This window comes from Carlito syrichta, unplaced genomic scaffold (assembly GCF_000164805.1).
Source record: "Carlito syrichta isolate Samal-C Ts95f unplaced genomic scaffold, Tarsius_syrichta-2.0.1 Scaffold316389, whole genome shotgun sequence".
In the NCBI taxonomy this organism is placed as follows: Eukaryota; Metazoa; Chordata; class Mammalia; order Primates; family Tarsiidae; genus Carlito; species Carlito syrichta.
In genome coordinates this window covers 186,297-203,451 of record NW_007260485.1, presented here as the reverse complement: position 1 = coordinate 203,451, position 17,155 = coordinate 186,297, and the positions used below count along the sequence as shown (strand labels likewise).

Genomic DNA, 17,155 nt, shown 5'->3' with positions numbered 1-17,155 from the left:
AGCTGGACTGTTCAGTTTTAAAAGAACAGGGTTTAAATACACAAACAGAAAAGGAGGAGTATGTGTTGGTCACGTCTTCATGAAACACTGAGGCTGAGAAAATCCATGATCCAGCACTTCTGAGCCTTCATTCTCTGTTCCATGCATTACGTCCCATCTAGTGCATAATTCTTTGGTTTCCTAGAGATCTCTGTCCCTCTCAGAGGATATATGTTCCTACTGCAATTTCTAAGGACTACCAAAAGATCCTCTGAGGGAAATCAAAGCTGAAACTAGGAACTAGAGTAAAAATTCAGAGCAGAGGTAAAAGTTTTAGTAACAGGGTTTAAGGACAAAAATCTAAGGAGTGAGGAATCCTAGAATCCATTACAGAGATAAGGAAATGCAAGACTTGAGCTAGAAATAGGTAAAGAATGTAGAAGAAAACAAGAGAAACAAAGATGGATGAATTTCTACTTGATTTTCTAACAAATGGCTTTTGCCAAAACAGAGGCAATGCCTCAAGACTGGAGCTAACGGCAAAAACAGATGGGTCTCCCAAGAGTCACTGCTCTTACAGAGCTTTCTCCCAAGTGCTATGCCAAGTGCACTCTGAGGAGTGAACTTTTAGCTGTACCTGAAAGTTACAAATGTGAGGGGAAATTTATCCGATTTCTATAAGGAATGACAGACACTTGCCAAAAAGTAGTATTCAAGCAAAAGTGTTAGCCCATTTTTCACATGAGGCAAAATGATGGATCTTCAAGATTTTAAGCAAAATTTTTGTGTTATTATATTCTTAATTTGCTGATTGTAAAATTCTGCTCACTAATTATTCAGAATTTGCCTGGGCAATAACCGAAATAATAAACATATCAGAAGTCTTTACTGTTATTGATTAAACTAATATCCTTATTCTAAAACTACTTAAACTTAGCTTCATTAGTGATAATTTTACTCTTTCAACAGAAAATCTATTCCAAATGTATTACACTGACTTCAGCAATATGGTCATAAAACTCATTTTACTAGTAAAATAAAGAGTAGAAAAAAGAAACCCCAGTTTAAGGTATGTTGCACTTTTCTACAGACCCAGATACAATTAAAGCACCACCAACAAGCACTCTATCCACTGACTTCTTATGTTTTGTTGTAAAAATATCGCATTGTTTTCAAAGTCTTATGAATTAAACTCTATAACTTGAGTGAAGAAAAAACAACACAAATTTCAGATGACAAGAATCACTAATCATTGAACATGCTACATAAAATGTTAAAAGTTAAACTTTTAAGCAAGGAGGTTTCTTCTGAGTCAAATCACACCGATCTGCTCCTCAAGTATGATGGCTTTGTAGAGAGTCTATCTGAAAAGTATAAAAAGTCTGACAGCAATGGGAGCAAAGACAGAGCTCAAAAAAAGGGCTAAGAAACAGATAAAGAAAGAAATAGAAGGAAAAAGGGCTAGGCCTAAATATGCTTTAAATTTTAGGCACATTTTATTTTATTTTTTGAGTCAGGACCTCACTCTGTTAACCAGGATGGAGTGCAGTGGTGGCACGATCACGGCTCACAGCAGTCTCCAACTCCTGGGTTAAGCATATTTTAAAACCCCATTTAATTGGCTACCCTGATTAAAATAAGGATAAGAAATCCATATCCTATCAAGAGACTCCTAATTTAAAAAAAAAAAATTAAAAAGGAATCAGCGCGCTTGACCTCCTGGGCTCAGGTGACCTTCCCACCTCAACTTCTCAAGTAGCTGGGATAGAGGCACAAGCCATCATGCCCGGCTACTTTTTTCATTTTTATTTTTTTGTAGAGACGAGATCTCACTCTGTTGCCTTAGGCTGTTTGCAAATTCTGGGCTCAAGCAATACTACTGCCTTGGCCTCCCAAAGTGCTGGGATTACAGGCATATACTGAAACACCAAGTCGGCCTATTTCTGCATTGTTCTTCAGTTAATCTTTCTGGGCACTTCTATCACTTTGAACGTTAACACATTAATAGACAGAATTTGAATACAGACCTTAGAGGAAAAGAGTCACAGCAGCTGCACAGCCTACTTTTGGTCTAGGTCACTGCAACCCTCCTATCCTAAGATAGATCTCCTCACAAGTTCACATCTTACTCACCAAGACTCAGTGCCTGGAGCCAAAATTCCAGACTTTATTCTATAGAAGTAAAGTATATTTGCCTGGGCTCCACTAATCAGATCTACCTACCAAGACCAGGAAAGATTTCTGTGGCCAGGGTTAGTACTAGTCAATGACACAGAACTCAGTCATCTTGTCTTCTTATCACTTTCTACACTGAAGACATGGCAAACAATGGGTATCAGATGAAAAGATACATATTGGGGAAAAATTATAAAACTCGATAAGAAAAAAAGAACAAAGAGAAAATGCATGTTAAGTTTAGTGAAAATAATTGTAGTAACTTCTGACAGGCTTCTTGAATACAATTGAATTTCTTCTACCACTGATCCTCCCAAATACTGAAACAAATTACAACAGGAAATACTCTAACCTTTAACTTGTGTTTTGTTAAACACTATCATGAGCTTTTGATGTTTTGCATATAAGCAATACTTACCTTTAAAAAGTGAGTTAGTCATATTGAAAGTGAATTATATTGAAACATATTTTATATAGCTATTTGAAAAAAAGACTAGTCTTTTTGGCAAAATACATGATACTGCAACTTAAAAAAAAAACTGTAACACTGAATATTTTCTGCTTGTCAATTTCTTTACACTGATCATCAAGTTAAAATGACATATTATCCATAAAGTGTATCATAAAGCATACCATTTATAGAATAAAAAGGCTATTACACAGGGGGAGGGTTAAATAAAGCATGTTAGTTGGCCCTCCAATTCATAAAAGGGTCTATACTTACAAATATCCAGCAATTATATTTCATAACAAGACTTTATGATTCACAAAATATATTAACATTATAAAAAAACACTCATTAAACAAATATTTACTAAGCACCTAATGTGTGTCAAGCACTGTTCTAGGCACAAAGGAAAGAGCAGTAAATAAAATAGACAAAAATATTTGCCAGCAAGAAACATGAAGACACACCACAAAGTTGCATGACAAAAAAACAAAAATTTTTTTAAAAAAGAGAAATTACTGGTTTTTAAAGGCCAAGAGTCAAATATCTCTTTACTCCCCATATGTAATATTCTACATAAGAACAAAGAATGGAAATCCAGCCCTGGAATCTCTTACCTTAAATCTAAGCAACCACTTAATGCATAAATGGAGCAAATAAAAGAGGTAAGGAAAAAAAAGCATTGAAAGGTTAGTTGAAACTTCAGGATGTGAAGAGAAAGGAAAAAAAGAAAAAACAAGTTAAGCATTCAGCATTAACAAAATAATGTTTCAGTAGATCATAGAAAGAGTGGTTAAAGCAGAATGTGTCATGAATAGAAGTTTATTTGATGAAATTATTTAAGACACTGTTTTATTCAAAAATTTAATTTTATTAAAGATTTCTTCATATTAGTGCAGAAAACTTTTAAACACTAAAAGTCAAAAAAATAAAGGAGCAACAGAGTCCTAAAAGATAAACATTTCACTTTATGGATTAAACAAAAATGGGGGGGAAGAATCATCTTTTTATTACAGAAGTAGGCAAGCACAAATGTCATGTTTTATGCTCCAAGTGTTTTTGGCATTAGATTCTGGTAGTATTCTATCACATTCTATTAGCAGTTTGTTAGCCTTGAATAAATTTTCCCTATGGCGTACAACCTATGCCAAATAAACAAACAAATTTTCCCAAGTCAGAATAAATTTCAGTTATTAATTAACCATCCAATTATGCATACTAATCTTACATGCTCTACTTAGTACAGTAATTTAAATCCATGTATCAATTATAAAAGTTAAGTATCAAATCCAGATAATAGGGATTGCATCAAACTCTTAGAAAATATTTTTTTAAATATATGTATAATGTATATTTTCTTTTTACCTAGATCTACATTAAATTTATCTGGATTTCCAGCCAAAAAGGTGTGGTTATATTTTTTATTTAAATATAGTTATATTAGGAAAAAAACAACTGCAAGAATTGTACAGATTAATTATGAGCATATGTGTATTTTTATTTAAGGCAACATTTGATAAGCCATTGTCTTTCAAATCACTGATAAGATGTAAATTTCAAACTTACTACTTAGCTGAAACTCTAAATAGCTTTCTAAAATACAAACACCAATTTAAATAAAATGTACATGTTTCTCAGTTTTGATTATGGTACTTTATATACAAACTAGGATCTCAAGTATATCTTAAAAGATAGCCAAAATACATAATGGCTATAAACTTGAAAGCAGAAGAAATATTAATTCATATAGTACTTTTACCTAACACTATTCTCAACCAAAAAGCTGAGATAAAATTATTTTAGAAAAACTCAAAAGCACACGTTTATCAACATATGTTGTTTTTGAAAACTAATGCCAAAAGTCTGCTGATAAATATTTGAGATAAGGTAAACACTGCAACATGTTGAGTAACTTTTAATAAGACACTTTAAATCATTAAGATTAGAAACATTACACCACACTTATTTACTCCTTCCGTATGAGGTATTACCATAGTTGATTAAGCAAATGCAACCCACTCAAGATGACTGTTTAAAACTTGAGAACACAGCCCTGAGAAAAAGCAAGAAGGGTAAAACAGGTGCAGTATTAAGGAATCTTCATAATCACAACTGGACCGAGACTTGGTCCTCTAGAAAAGGAAAGATAGAAAGCTTAATTTTCTAAAGAATGAATTCGATTACAGTCTTTTGTCTTCAAAAGCTTAACAAAAATTACACTTACCTTTACTCCATGTCCAATATCATCTAGAATTGTGTAGTCAATAGGTTTTCTAATATAACGAACTGGTCGCTCAAGGTTGGCTGGAGCAATAATCTTGTGCGTCCTTGAAGTGTTTTTATTGGTAGTCAAAATACCAATTTCTCTTCTTGCAACTTTCTCTTTATGAATATCAACTGTCTGCAAAATATAATAAAGAAATCACAAAAATGTATAGTTCTGCTATCCAGAAAACTCATAATATAAATGCCAGGAGATTTAATATTGCTATTCATATTCTCAATCATGCTTGCTAAAATTCTTCTCCTTTTTGGACTACTTTCTCCATTTTTAGGCTAAAGCAAGGGTTGGCAAACCATGGCACACATGCCAAATCTGGCCTACCACCTGAGATTTACAGACCACAATCTAAGAGTAGTATTTACATTTTTTAATGGTTGGAATAAAGCCAAAAGAAAAAGAATGTCAAGACATGTGAAAATTATATGAAATTATGATTTTAGTATCCATAAGTAAAGTTTTACTGGAACACTGCCACGCTGCTCACTTGCGTGTCTATGGCTACTTTTATACTGTGACAGAAAAGGGGAGCAGCCACAACAGAAAGTTATGTCCCGAAAAGCCTAACATGTCTATTAGCTGGCCCTTTACAGAAAAAGCTTGCCAACCCTAGGTTAAAGTATGCTAATTTTCCATTCTCCATTAAGATTTAGTTTAATATAATTATTAATAAAGTCCCACTAATTAATCTGGTTACATTAAAAAATAACCTACTAGCATAAATTTATTAGTGTTTAAACATCTTTTTTATAAAAAAAAAAAAAAGGAAATGGGCTAAAACTCAATGATAAAAATGAGTCATTTTTCACCAAAATAAATAAACCCTAAGTTGTTTGTGTAAAACTGCCTTTTTTAAATATCATGACACAGTGCTTATAAAATATCTCATTATATATATTTATTAAATGCTCACATAGGACATAATTTAGTAGAGTGATAAGACACTCTCACAGTTTTCTAGTTGCTAACAGAGGATGAATTTCTCCACATACACAGGTAATTAATACACTAAAACAAAATTTTTTAAACTGTAAATTGCAATGAGTAGTATGTGAGTAGCAATTATCTAAAGTGAAATAGAACAGAAACATCAGACTTCTGTACACATAGTAAGGTAAGAACTGTTTCTTGAAACGTCTGCTTATTATAAACACATACATGAATTATGTACTTAATATAATATAAAATGTATTTTTCCCCTGTGGGTTACAGTCAAAAGAGTTTGAAAAACACTTCACTATATCTGTTCACATCTCTACCACTATTTCTGACCCAAGCAGCAATTAATGGGCACACTTTTTTTTTTTGCTAACTCCTCCCCAGTCCTACTTCATTGTCTCCTTCCTAAAAGAAGCAGCTAATAGCATCACTGAAAAGATTATGACCACATGACATTATTAACTAGCATTTTAAGAACTCCAAAAGCTGATCATTTATCATTCTAAGCTGCCTAAAGCAATGAGGCAAACTTGAAACAAATTCAAAGCCTCTTACTTCTCTACAACAAAGACATCTTAAAACAATAGGATCTATATGCTTCAGAGCTAATGAATGTATAAATGAAGCACCAAATAAAAAACTGACCATGGCAGTAATCTTATAACTTTAAGCATTTTTTTTAAAGTTGGAATCTCACTTTGTCACCCAGGTTGGAGTGCAGTGACATGCTCACAGCCACCGCAGCCTCGACCTGCTGGCTCAGATGATTCTTCCACCTCAGCTTTCCAAGTAGCCAGAACTACAGGTGCACACTACCACGCCCAGCTAATTTTTTGATTTATTGTAGAGATGAGGTCTCGCAAAGCTGCTCAGACTGATCTCAAACCCGTGGGCTCAGGCAATTCTCTCACCTCGGCCTCCCAAAGAGTTGGGATTATAGACGTGAGCTACCATGTCCAGGCTAAGCATTTCTTTTAAAGAAAAAAATCATCTCTGAAATTTTACTGCACATGTTAGGAAAATCTTGAGAAGAACTTTCCTTTTCAACTATCAGACAATGTAAACCTAAGGCATCATTTTTATTCTGCTCAGTTTTTAGAAATGTACTTATTCAGAGCCAGACTCAGTGGCTCAAGCCTGTAAGCCCAGCACTTTGGGAGGCTGAGGGGAGAGGATTGCCTGAGCCTACGGGTTCAAGACCAGCCTGGGCAACTTGGTGAGACACAGTTTCTACAATTTAAAAAAAAAATGTACTTATTCATAAATAAAACCATAAGAATGAAAACCTGACCAATTATTAAAAAAATTCTAAGCTTATAGTTTCAATTTCAAACTTTCATGCTAGAAATATTAATAAATTCCTGGAGAATAAAAACTTTCCACATATTGTTTGCATTAATGCACAGTAATATTTTATAACAAGCACATATTTTTTGTTTGGAAAAAATTGAGACTTTTGAAAACGGCATTAAGATATACATTAGAAATCTGCTCATTTGGTCATACAGAGGTATGACTTGGTCTCGGAATTAGGGACATTTTCATATTACCAATATGTTTTCTTCATATGGAAACAAACACATACACAGTCCAAAACAATTCATCAATACAGTAAGGATAAAAGGAAAACCAATACAGAAAAAAAAAAAAAAAGATAATAGAACTGTAAGTCTAAATAAGAGATAGTTGTTAGAGCATAAAATTTGGTTCTAAGCTTCCTTGGAGAGAAGGCAAAGTAAAACAAAATGAGTTAACAGGAAAGTGACAATTTTCCCAGTACTGAACTCTAAAAGAAATAAAAGAAATTTTGAGAGACAAAAAAGTTCACTGTTACTTATTATATCAAATTCAGTAAAAACTGAAGGCACATTTTAAAGACATGATTCTTAACAGCATATACATATGAAAAGTCAAAATAATTTAGTTTAGCTATATAATGTTTCTAGTTGTCCACTTGATAAGAATGCCTATATCTTAGAAACACCAGAGCATGGTTTCTCAACAACAGCACTATTGACACCTCTGGGGCCTGAATAATTCTTGTTGTGGGATGCTGTCTTGAGCTTTCTAGGATGTAGAAAGCTTTTAGGTACATAACTGCAGCACTCCTCCACCCCACCCATAAAAATATGTCTGAAATTGTCAGATGTCCCCTAGGGGACAAAACTGCCCTGGCTAAGAACAATTTAGAGGAAGGACTAAATAGCCTGTCCCTTGTATTATTCACCCTCAAATACTATTGTTACCATACTTGTCACAAGAGTTGATTCAAGATTCATGCCTCTAATGATTGCCTAGGTATAGATATTTGGAATCATTAACCTTTTAAAAATTGTCTAAAATAATAAAGGTAACATATGGTTAAGAAAATCAAAGGATATGAATTGTATTCTTGCCAGTCCACTCCCACAATGAGTTAAACTGCAGAAGTTACCATGGACAGAATCAAACATACCTTTAGAAAATGGCTATGGTTTCATCTGGAGTCTGAGTACTAACTTGATGGAGAGCACTAAACCTATCCCATAAATAAGGAGGAGAATATTTGGTCCAGAAGATTCTGAGGTTTTCAGCAATCACATACTTCAATTTATTTATAAAAAAAAAGTATATTCAAATTAGAATATAATAAACACTCCCCATACTGATTCCTCAGCTTCAAGATTCATCAACTCCTAGCCAAACATCAGTTCTAAAAAGAATTCAGTAAAACTCCTATATTTTTAAATTAAAAATATGGCTGTGTTTTTCCTACACCAAATTCAGTTTTCAGTAATCACTGCCTTTGCCTTCACAATATTCTTTGACATTACAATGCTAAAATGTTTAAGTTATAGTTTGAAAGTACAAATTCAACATTGATATTTGGGAAGAATTTTAATGTTAAGAAAAGTATTTCAAATTTATCCTGTGTTTCTAAAGATACCAGTTATAAGACAATAAACTTACTCAGATATCTAGAAGAGACCTCAATAATAGCACTCACCTGTGGCAATTTAAAAAAGCATTCAGCTAGCAAAGAAAACCAAAACTAATGCAAGTATACTATTAATAAAATCATTGTTTGTTACAGAGCTTGTCGACCAAAAAACCACATCAAGGAACATCACTGCAATTGTGCAGGACCTTACACATCTATTTTCCCACAGTTCCTAATTAATTAATTTCCCATCCTTCTCACTGATATTGCCAAGCTGGTCTTGCATGCTGCAGGCTTCCCCATGACACTTCAGCCACACTGTGCCAACCCAGATTCCTACAGGTGCCTCTTCCAGCCTTGACATCACTATACTGATTCCCAGCTCCTTTGCAAGCCCTGAGCCCCACTCCCACATCTCCCTCATGAACCCAAGCACATGCTCAGGCCACAGCAGATGACAGGAAGGTACTGAACAAAATATTCTGTTTTAGGATAATCCATGCATTGTTGTTTCCCATTACCACAGAAAATTGAGAGTTGACTGTACTGGATATCACTACCTCAGTTAGCTGCCCATCAGTGTGGGAAAACATCTGCAATCAAACAGTTACAGTGGATTAACTCAACTAAGCTGGATGTTTATAAATGTCTCAAATTTTTTTAACTAGTAATGTAATGTTTCAAATAACCATTTATTTAAATCACAGATATGCTTCAAATCATGTATCACTCATTAAACAAACTAGTTACTAAAAAACTGAATGGGTAATTTTCAAATACTCATTTTTTTTAAAAGTGCTATCCAAACCATACACAGGTAATTAGGAATTATATAGTCTGCTTTCCATTCATAATTATATACTGATAACCTTCTGTAGTAGTTCCTTCTTTTTTAAAGAAAAGCTATACATGTTAAACAAAAATTACGCTACATGTTGAGTTCTTCAGGGTTTAGACCTGCCACTGCCTTTCAATATTTAGTTCTTGAGAATTACTTCCAACCTTTTATTACTTTACAATCATTTTTTCCTATCTCCTTTACTTGCTACCTGCTAACTGACTCAATGCCTGGCCAAGTAAGTCCTAGACAGTACTTTGGAGGGCAGAAGGAGCATTTCTTATAAGTTATTCATGGCGCCTTTTGATCACTCTTAGTATTTTTTATTCTAAGTCATGATAAACTTGAAAAGGGAGTACTGATTAATTTCACTAGCTGAGAGAAAAGATGGGCCTGGCTTAGAAGAATTTTAGTTTACAAACTGATAACAATTTCAGTTTGAATAATGCTCTGTAAACCTTTCCCTCACCTCCAGGAAAGATAGCCACCCTAAATCTTTTAAACCTAACAGAAAAGGACAAAAAGTAATGGACACAGTGAGCAACGTTTACCCCTTATACATTATGCTATACTGACTTAAGAGCTATGCGTTTCTACAAGTAGTCAGTAAAATTAAATGCTTGCCCAGGTAACAATATTGTTGGAAAATATTTAATGTTAATTTAACTCATACTATCAGTCTGGAGATCAAAATTTTCAGTTATTTTAAAAATATGCTTCCAAAAAATTGACAGGCTAACAACCACAAAGCTAGAGATGGAATTTCTTTTAAAATGTACTATCCCTAAAATACATAAGGTAATCCATGTTAAGAATTTATCCTACCAGGCAGAGTGGCTCATGCTCATAATCCCAGCACTTTGGGAGGCTGAGGTAGGAAGACTGCCTGAGTCCAGGAGTTTGAAACAGGCCAGCGCAACATAGCAAGAACTCAGCTCTACAAGAAATAAAAAAAATACATTGGGCATGGCTGGAGCAGAATTGCCTAACCTCCCAAAGTAGGTTGAGGCTGTGGTGAGCTGTGATTGTACTCCAAGCCTGGGCAACAGAGATCCTGACTCAAAAACAAAAAAGAACAACAAAAACAAACCTATTCTAATACTGCCTTATTAGAGATAGTGAGTGTGGTATAAATAGCACAAAATTATTTGATACTATATAATCCTCATGAGTTCTGTTTTGTCTTTCAAAACACTTGATATTTACAAAGAATAGGTTAGTACTTTGTTTTCTAGGAAGTATTTCTGCCTGATACATGTTGGTGGAATCAATGGAATTCCCATTCTAGATTCCAATTCAGAGTTATGTGGGAAAAAGTTCAGTTATCTCCAAGGGTTGAGATCAGTGGACACACTGAAGTAGATAGCACAGCTACCAGAAGAGAAGAGAAGCAAATACACATCAAGTTCACTTGTGAGAATCTCCGAAAAATAAAGAATTCAAGATGGAAGACAGCTAAAAAATCACCTAAGCAGTCCTATAATCTTTCAGATGAAAAAACTGGAGTTCAAAGAAGTCAAATGCCACACTAACCAGCAGAAAAGCCACAGTAAAGCCCCGGACACTTTCCCCTCCAATCTTACTCAGTATTCATTTCCACTAAAATGGAAGAAAAGGCTAGAGTACTGGGAGGTTGAAAAGTAATAAGGTTCTAACTCAGTGACAGAAAAAAGATACTGATGGGAAAAGAAACTGAATACCCCAATAACTAATATCTCCTAGTCCTAAACAACTCTACTCGATAATCCATAGAACTCTTGAAACCTACTGCCTGTTCCAATAAACATGTGATCTTGTCTTTGACATGAAAGAACCTCTGTTTCTTCACTTCTACTCAATCTTCTCTAGACATTTTCAGAATTCAGTATTTTTGCCTAAGTTGCACAAAAATCTGGTCTCAAGGTAACAACCCCTGACGCCTTCCAGAAACACATATTTTAATAATAATGCAGGCCATGCACGGTGGCTCAAGTCTGTAATCCCAGTACTTTGGGAGGCCAAGGTGAGGGGATTACCTGAGCCCAGGAGTTTGAGAACAGCCTGGACAACTTGACGAGACCTCATCTCTACATTAAATCAAAAAATTAGCCAGCCTGTAGTTCTAGCTACTTTGGAAGGCTGAGGTAGAAGGATCACCTGAGCCCAGCTGGGGTGGCCGTGAGCATGCCATTGCACTCTAGTCTGGATGACAGACTCCAACTCATAATCATCATCATCAGAACAACAACAACAATAATAATAATGCTAAGAATAATAACACAATTTGAGAATCAAACACTGAAGAAAAAAGTATTTTAGAGCAAGGGCTGGCAAACTATGGCTACACACCAAAGGTGACCCACATTCTTGCTTTTATATGGCCCACAAGCTACGAATGGTTTTAACATTGTAAAATAGTTGTTAAAAAAAAATACACAGAGGCCGAGCTCAGTGGCTCAGCCTGTAATCCCGTGCCTTGGGAGGCTGAGGTGAGTGGACTGCCTGAGTCCAAGGGTTCGATACCCGCCTGGGCAGCTTGGTGAGACCTCATCTCTACAATAAATCAAAAATTAGCCGGGGGTGGTAGTGTGCGCCTGTAGTTCCAGCTACTTGGAAGGCTGAGGCGGAAGGATCACCGGAGACGAGCAGGTTGAGGCTGCGGTGGCTGGGAGTGGTCACTGCACTCCAGTCTGGGCGACAGAGTGAGACTCCAACTCAAAAAAAAAAAAGAAAAGAAAAAGAAATAAAAAATGCACAGAGGCCAGGCATGGTGGCTCAGCCTGTAATCCCAATACTTTGGGAGGCTGCAGCGAGAGGACTGCCTGAGCTTGAGGATTCAAGACCAGCCTGGGGAACTTGGCGAGCCCTCCTCTCTACAATAAATAAAAAAATATTAGCCGAGTGTGGTGGCGTGTGCCTGTAGTTCCATCTACTTGGAAGGATGAGGCAGAAGGATCGCCTGAGCCCAGCAGATCGAGGGTGCGATGGCTGTAAGTATGCCACTGCACAGAGTGAGACTCCAACTCAAAAAACAAACAAAAAACCACACACACACACACACAGACTAATATAAGACTGCAATCATATATGGCCCACAAAACCCAAAATAAGCCGGGCTCGGTGGCTCAACCTGTAATCCCGCGCTTTGGGAGGCTGAGGTGAGTGGATTGCCTGAGCCCGCAGGTTCGAGACCCGCCTGGGCAACTTGGTGAAGACCTCAACTCTACAATAAATCAAAAACTAGCCGGGCATGGTAGCACGCGCCTATAGTTCCAGCTACTTGGAAGGCTGAGGTGGAAGGATCACTGGAGCCCAGCGAGTCGAGGCTGCAGTGGTCGGGAGCGTACCACTGCACTCCAGTTTGGGCGACAGAGTGAGACTCCAACTCAAAACAAAAAAAAATTATTTCTTTTAAAATAGGCTCTATCAGCCTAGTTCTCCTACCCAACCCTCCAACCAAATACTATTATTTTGTATAAAATTAACAGCCGCTATAAATTATAGATCCCTTGCCCTCCCCTCAAGTACTGTCCTCTAGACATTCAACTCCAAATAAAGAGAGTTCAACTTATTCTTGACAGCTAAGGTCTCTCATTTCTGACTTATCAATCTCTATCCAATCATCTGTCCTGATCTTTTACTTAGTCCATTATAGTTGGTTAAAAGAGAGCATTAATTAAACCATATGAATTAAATGCCAATTTATATGATACTCAAAAAGAAAATGTTCTCAATAAATGAACTCACATGCAAACTTACAATCTGGAGTGGCTTATAGTATTCACCCTCCTTTTTGAGCTTGCCACCCTTCTCTACCAAAGAACTACAGAATCCTAACCAGAAAATAAATTATCTGCCATTGCCATTTGCTTTTTGTCATTACTTACCCACATAATCTCTTACTTTCCTCTGATGACTAATAAAAGGTTGTCCCTCCTTTTAAGGAGTCTAATATATTAACTTCTCATCTATAGTTGCTCTTTGCTTAATTTTTTGGTTTTTTTGTTGATGTTGTTTTTGTTTTTTTGAGTTGAAGTCACTCTGTTGCCCAGGCTGGAGTATAGTGGCATGCTCAGGGCTACCGCAGCCTCGACCAGGCTCACATGATCCTTCCACCTCAGCCTTCCAAGTAGCGGAACTACAGGTGAGCACTATCACGTCCAGCTTATTTTTTGATCTGTTGTAGAGACAAGTCTCACCAAGTTACCCAGGCTGGTCTCAAACCCCTGAGCTCAGGTAGTCCTCTCGCCTCAGCCTCCCAAAGTGCTGAGATTACAGGCTAAAACCACCGCACCTGGCCACTTTTTGCTTCTTATTTTCTCTTTTATGTCTTTTGCCAAATTTAAAACTTGCAAAAATTTTATGACTTTTAAGTATAGACCTTGAAATTCGACATCACATTAGCAATTCGTCAACCTCCACCTCCTATAGAAAACGAAGTTCATCTATTTCATCATTTAAAATGACACTGATTATTTCCTTCAGGTCTTTCCAAACTAAAATTTACTTCTCGCTCATCAAAACTCACCCATTCCTTTTTTTAAGCTTAAGACACAAAACACTACGTATATTTATATATAATATGTATATAATAAATTATATTGCTTGTTGTCTACAGAAGTTTGTATAGGACATGAAGAAACTCTTATAATGGCCAATTCAGATTTAAGATTAAATAATATTAAAAAACACAAGAGTCCTTTTGAATTGATCTGATAAATTTTCAAACAGCAGAAATATAAGGTAGATCTACCATATCCGAGTTAATTATCAGGAATATATTTGATTTAATTATACAAATTTGCTAAGCTTCAGATTCTCAAAAATGGTTAGATCAGTCCATTTCAAAAGAGCCCTGAGCTTTCAAGATATACAAAAAACAATAATATGCACATTTTAAAATTATTTTTATTCAAAAGAGTTCTAATCATTTAGGTCTAAAAAGAGAGTTGAGGCCGGGCTCGATGGCTCAGCCTGTAATCCCAGCACCTTGGGAGACCGAGACAAGTGATGCCCAAGCCAGGGGATTCAAGACCAGCCCAGGCAACTTGGCGAGACCTTGACTCTACAATAAATCAAAAAACAGTCAGACATGGCAGTGTTCACCTGTAGTTCCGGCTGCTTGGAAGGCTGAGGCGGAAGGATCGCCGGAGCCCAGCAGGTCGACACTGGGGTGGCCGTGAGCATGCCACCGCACTGCAGCCTGGGCAAGAGAGTGAGACTGCAACTCAAAAAAAAATAAAAAATAAAAAGTGTTGACTACTACCAAATTATTCAAATGATAAGAGTGCTAAAATGGGAATTTTCAAAGATCTTTAAAAAAAAAGTCAGGCAGATCAAAACCTTTACCATTTTTATGTTTTTAAAACAGTATTTGTGGGGAAGGGGGGGAATTGTACTTTGCAATTAAATTGGTTTTTCAAGCCGGGCTCAGTGGCTCAGCCTGTAATCCTGCGCCATTGGGAGGCTGAGGTGAGTGGATGCCTGAGCCCGCTGGTGAGACCTCATCTCTACAATAAATCAAAAAATTAGCCGGGAATGGTAGCGCGCGCCTGTAATTCCGGCTACTCGGAAGGCTGAGGCGGAAGGATCGCCAGAGCCCAGCAGGTCGAGGCTGTGGTGGCCGGGAGCAGCCACTACATCCAGTCTGGGTGACAGAGTGAGACTCCAACTCAAAAAAAAAATTAATTAATTAAATAAATTAGTTTTTCAAAGCATTAAAAGACCCCTAAATACAGAAAATGTATATAAAAGCTATAACATATACACGCAAGATTATGTAGCCATCAAGAATGTTTATGAAGAGTTTATATCATCAAGAAGGTACATTCTAATGCTAAGTTAAAGGAACAGAACCCAAAATTCTACACCTATTATAATCACAGGTACATTTTAAAAGACTATTTATAGAAAAAGTATTACAAAGAAATATATCAAAATATTAATAGTGAAGAGCTTGGGAAGTAGTAAACGGGTTTTCCCATTTTCGCTTTTTCTACATTTTCATAAGCATGGCTTTTATAATGGAAAAGTTTAACACTTTCTTAAAAGTTCTACATAAAAAACAGTTGTATAAAGTTTGCTAGTCACTTAGTCTTTCCATTATTGCAGGTATGGTACTATCCTAGTAAACATAAATCCTGTCAATAAAGACAAAAATGTAAGCATGCCATCAAGTTATCAAGTTTATAGATAGCCTGTGTTTATTATTGAAGGTTCCTCACAGGTAAATAGAAAAATCGTATGGTCTCACTTGTGAAATATGATTGATTGAAGATTCCATCCTTCGTAGCTGGGATGCCTGGATATCCAGCATCTGCAGGACATTGTTGGCCAAGGTGTTTATCAGATAGGCAACACTCGCTAAGGATTGGGTGGTGTAGGCTTTGGTTTCTTCTAGGGCTCGCTGCTTATCTGCTGACTAGGGAAAAAAAATAAACCAGTGTCATTAATCCACAGATAATCCATTTCTAGCAAACTAATCTTAAAAAGTACTCATCAAAACTATTCTCCTGCTGAATCTACAAAGTCAAATGTTCTGAAAATAGCCAGTATCATGCAAACTCAAAGCTAAACTATTAATTGAATTCACTAATAGTTTCATGCTGAATAGATAAATATTTGCACAGATGCAAATAAAACCCTGAAGCCATTTTTTAAAAAATGAGAGCCAGTGGCTATTTTGAGCACCAGCAGCAAGTATATCTGCTCGGACAGGTAGCGTCAATTTGAATGTATACATTCTGGCATACTTTTTTCTACTTCCCTTAATCCTTCCTTGCCTTTCATTCTAACATGTGAAACACAGCCAAAACATAATGTTCAATTAAAATAATAAAAATGATAGCATGATTTAAAAAATGGTGAAATAGCTTTCATCTCAGCCACCAACATGCCATCCAGACCAAGGAAGACCCAGAACTTAGGGGCTACATGAACTACAGTCACAGTCACACCAGCAAGCACCAAAACACCTGGGGAGCCATGGTAATGCTGGCGGCATGCATCACCACAGGATCAACCTTGACAAAAATCACCCACGTTACCTCAGGAAAGTTGGAATGAGGCATTACCACATAAAGAGAAACCAGAGCTACCGCGCAACTGTCAACCTTGATAAATTGTAGACTTTGGTCAGTGAGCAGACACAGGTGAATGCAGCTAACGATAAGACTGGAGCTGCTCCCATCACTCATGTGGTACGATCTGGCTACTACAAAGTTCTGGGAAAAGGAAAACTCCCAAAGCAGCCTGTCATCAGAAGGCCAAATTCTTCAGCAGAAAAGCTGAGAAGATTAAGGGTGTGGGGGGAGCTTATGTCTTGGTGAGTTGAAGCTGCACACAGGGAGGTTCATTAAATACTAACAAATGCATTAATAATCGTTTTTTTAAAAAAAGATAAAAATAAGGCCAGGCTCGGTGGCTCAGCCTGTAATCCCAGCACTTTGGGAGGCCGAGGCGAGTGGATTGCCTGAGCCCACGGGTTCGAGACCCGCCTGGGCAACTTGACAAGACCTCATCTCTACAACAAATAAAAAAAAAAATTAGCCGGGCGTGGTAGCGCGCGCCTGTAGTTCCAGCTACTTGGAAAGCTGA

At 36.6% G+C, this 17,155-nt stretch overlaps 1 protein-coding gene across 9 annotated transcripts in view; it reads right to left on the bottom strand.

Moving 5' to 3' along the window:
* Positions 1 to 15,976, bottom strand: part of ABI2 (abl interactor 2) — a 68,239-nt gene extending 52,263 nt beyond the window's left edge. For 8 of the 9 annotated variants that reach the window (XM_008074304.1, XM_008074306.1, XM_008074301.1 and 5 more), the window contains exons 1-3: positions 15,813 to 15,976; positions 4,827 to 5,003; positions 3,220 to 3,237 (exon numbers count right to left, since the gene is read on the bottom strand). In XM_008074304.1, coding sequence (XP_008072495.1) covers positions 3,220 to 3,237; positions 4,827 to 5,003; positions 15,813 to 15,875 — 258 coding nt within the window. In that variant the 5' untranslated portion in view covers positions 15,876 to 15,976. The remainder of the gene's footprint in view (positions 1 to 3,219; positions 3,238 to 4,826; positions 5,004 to 15,812) is intronic. The other variant, XM_021707125.1, reaches the window with a different exon arrangement.
* Between the last annotated feature and the right edge of the window lie 1,179 nt (positions 15,977 to 17,155).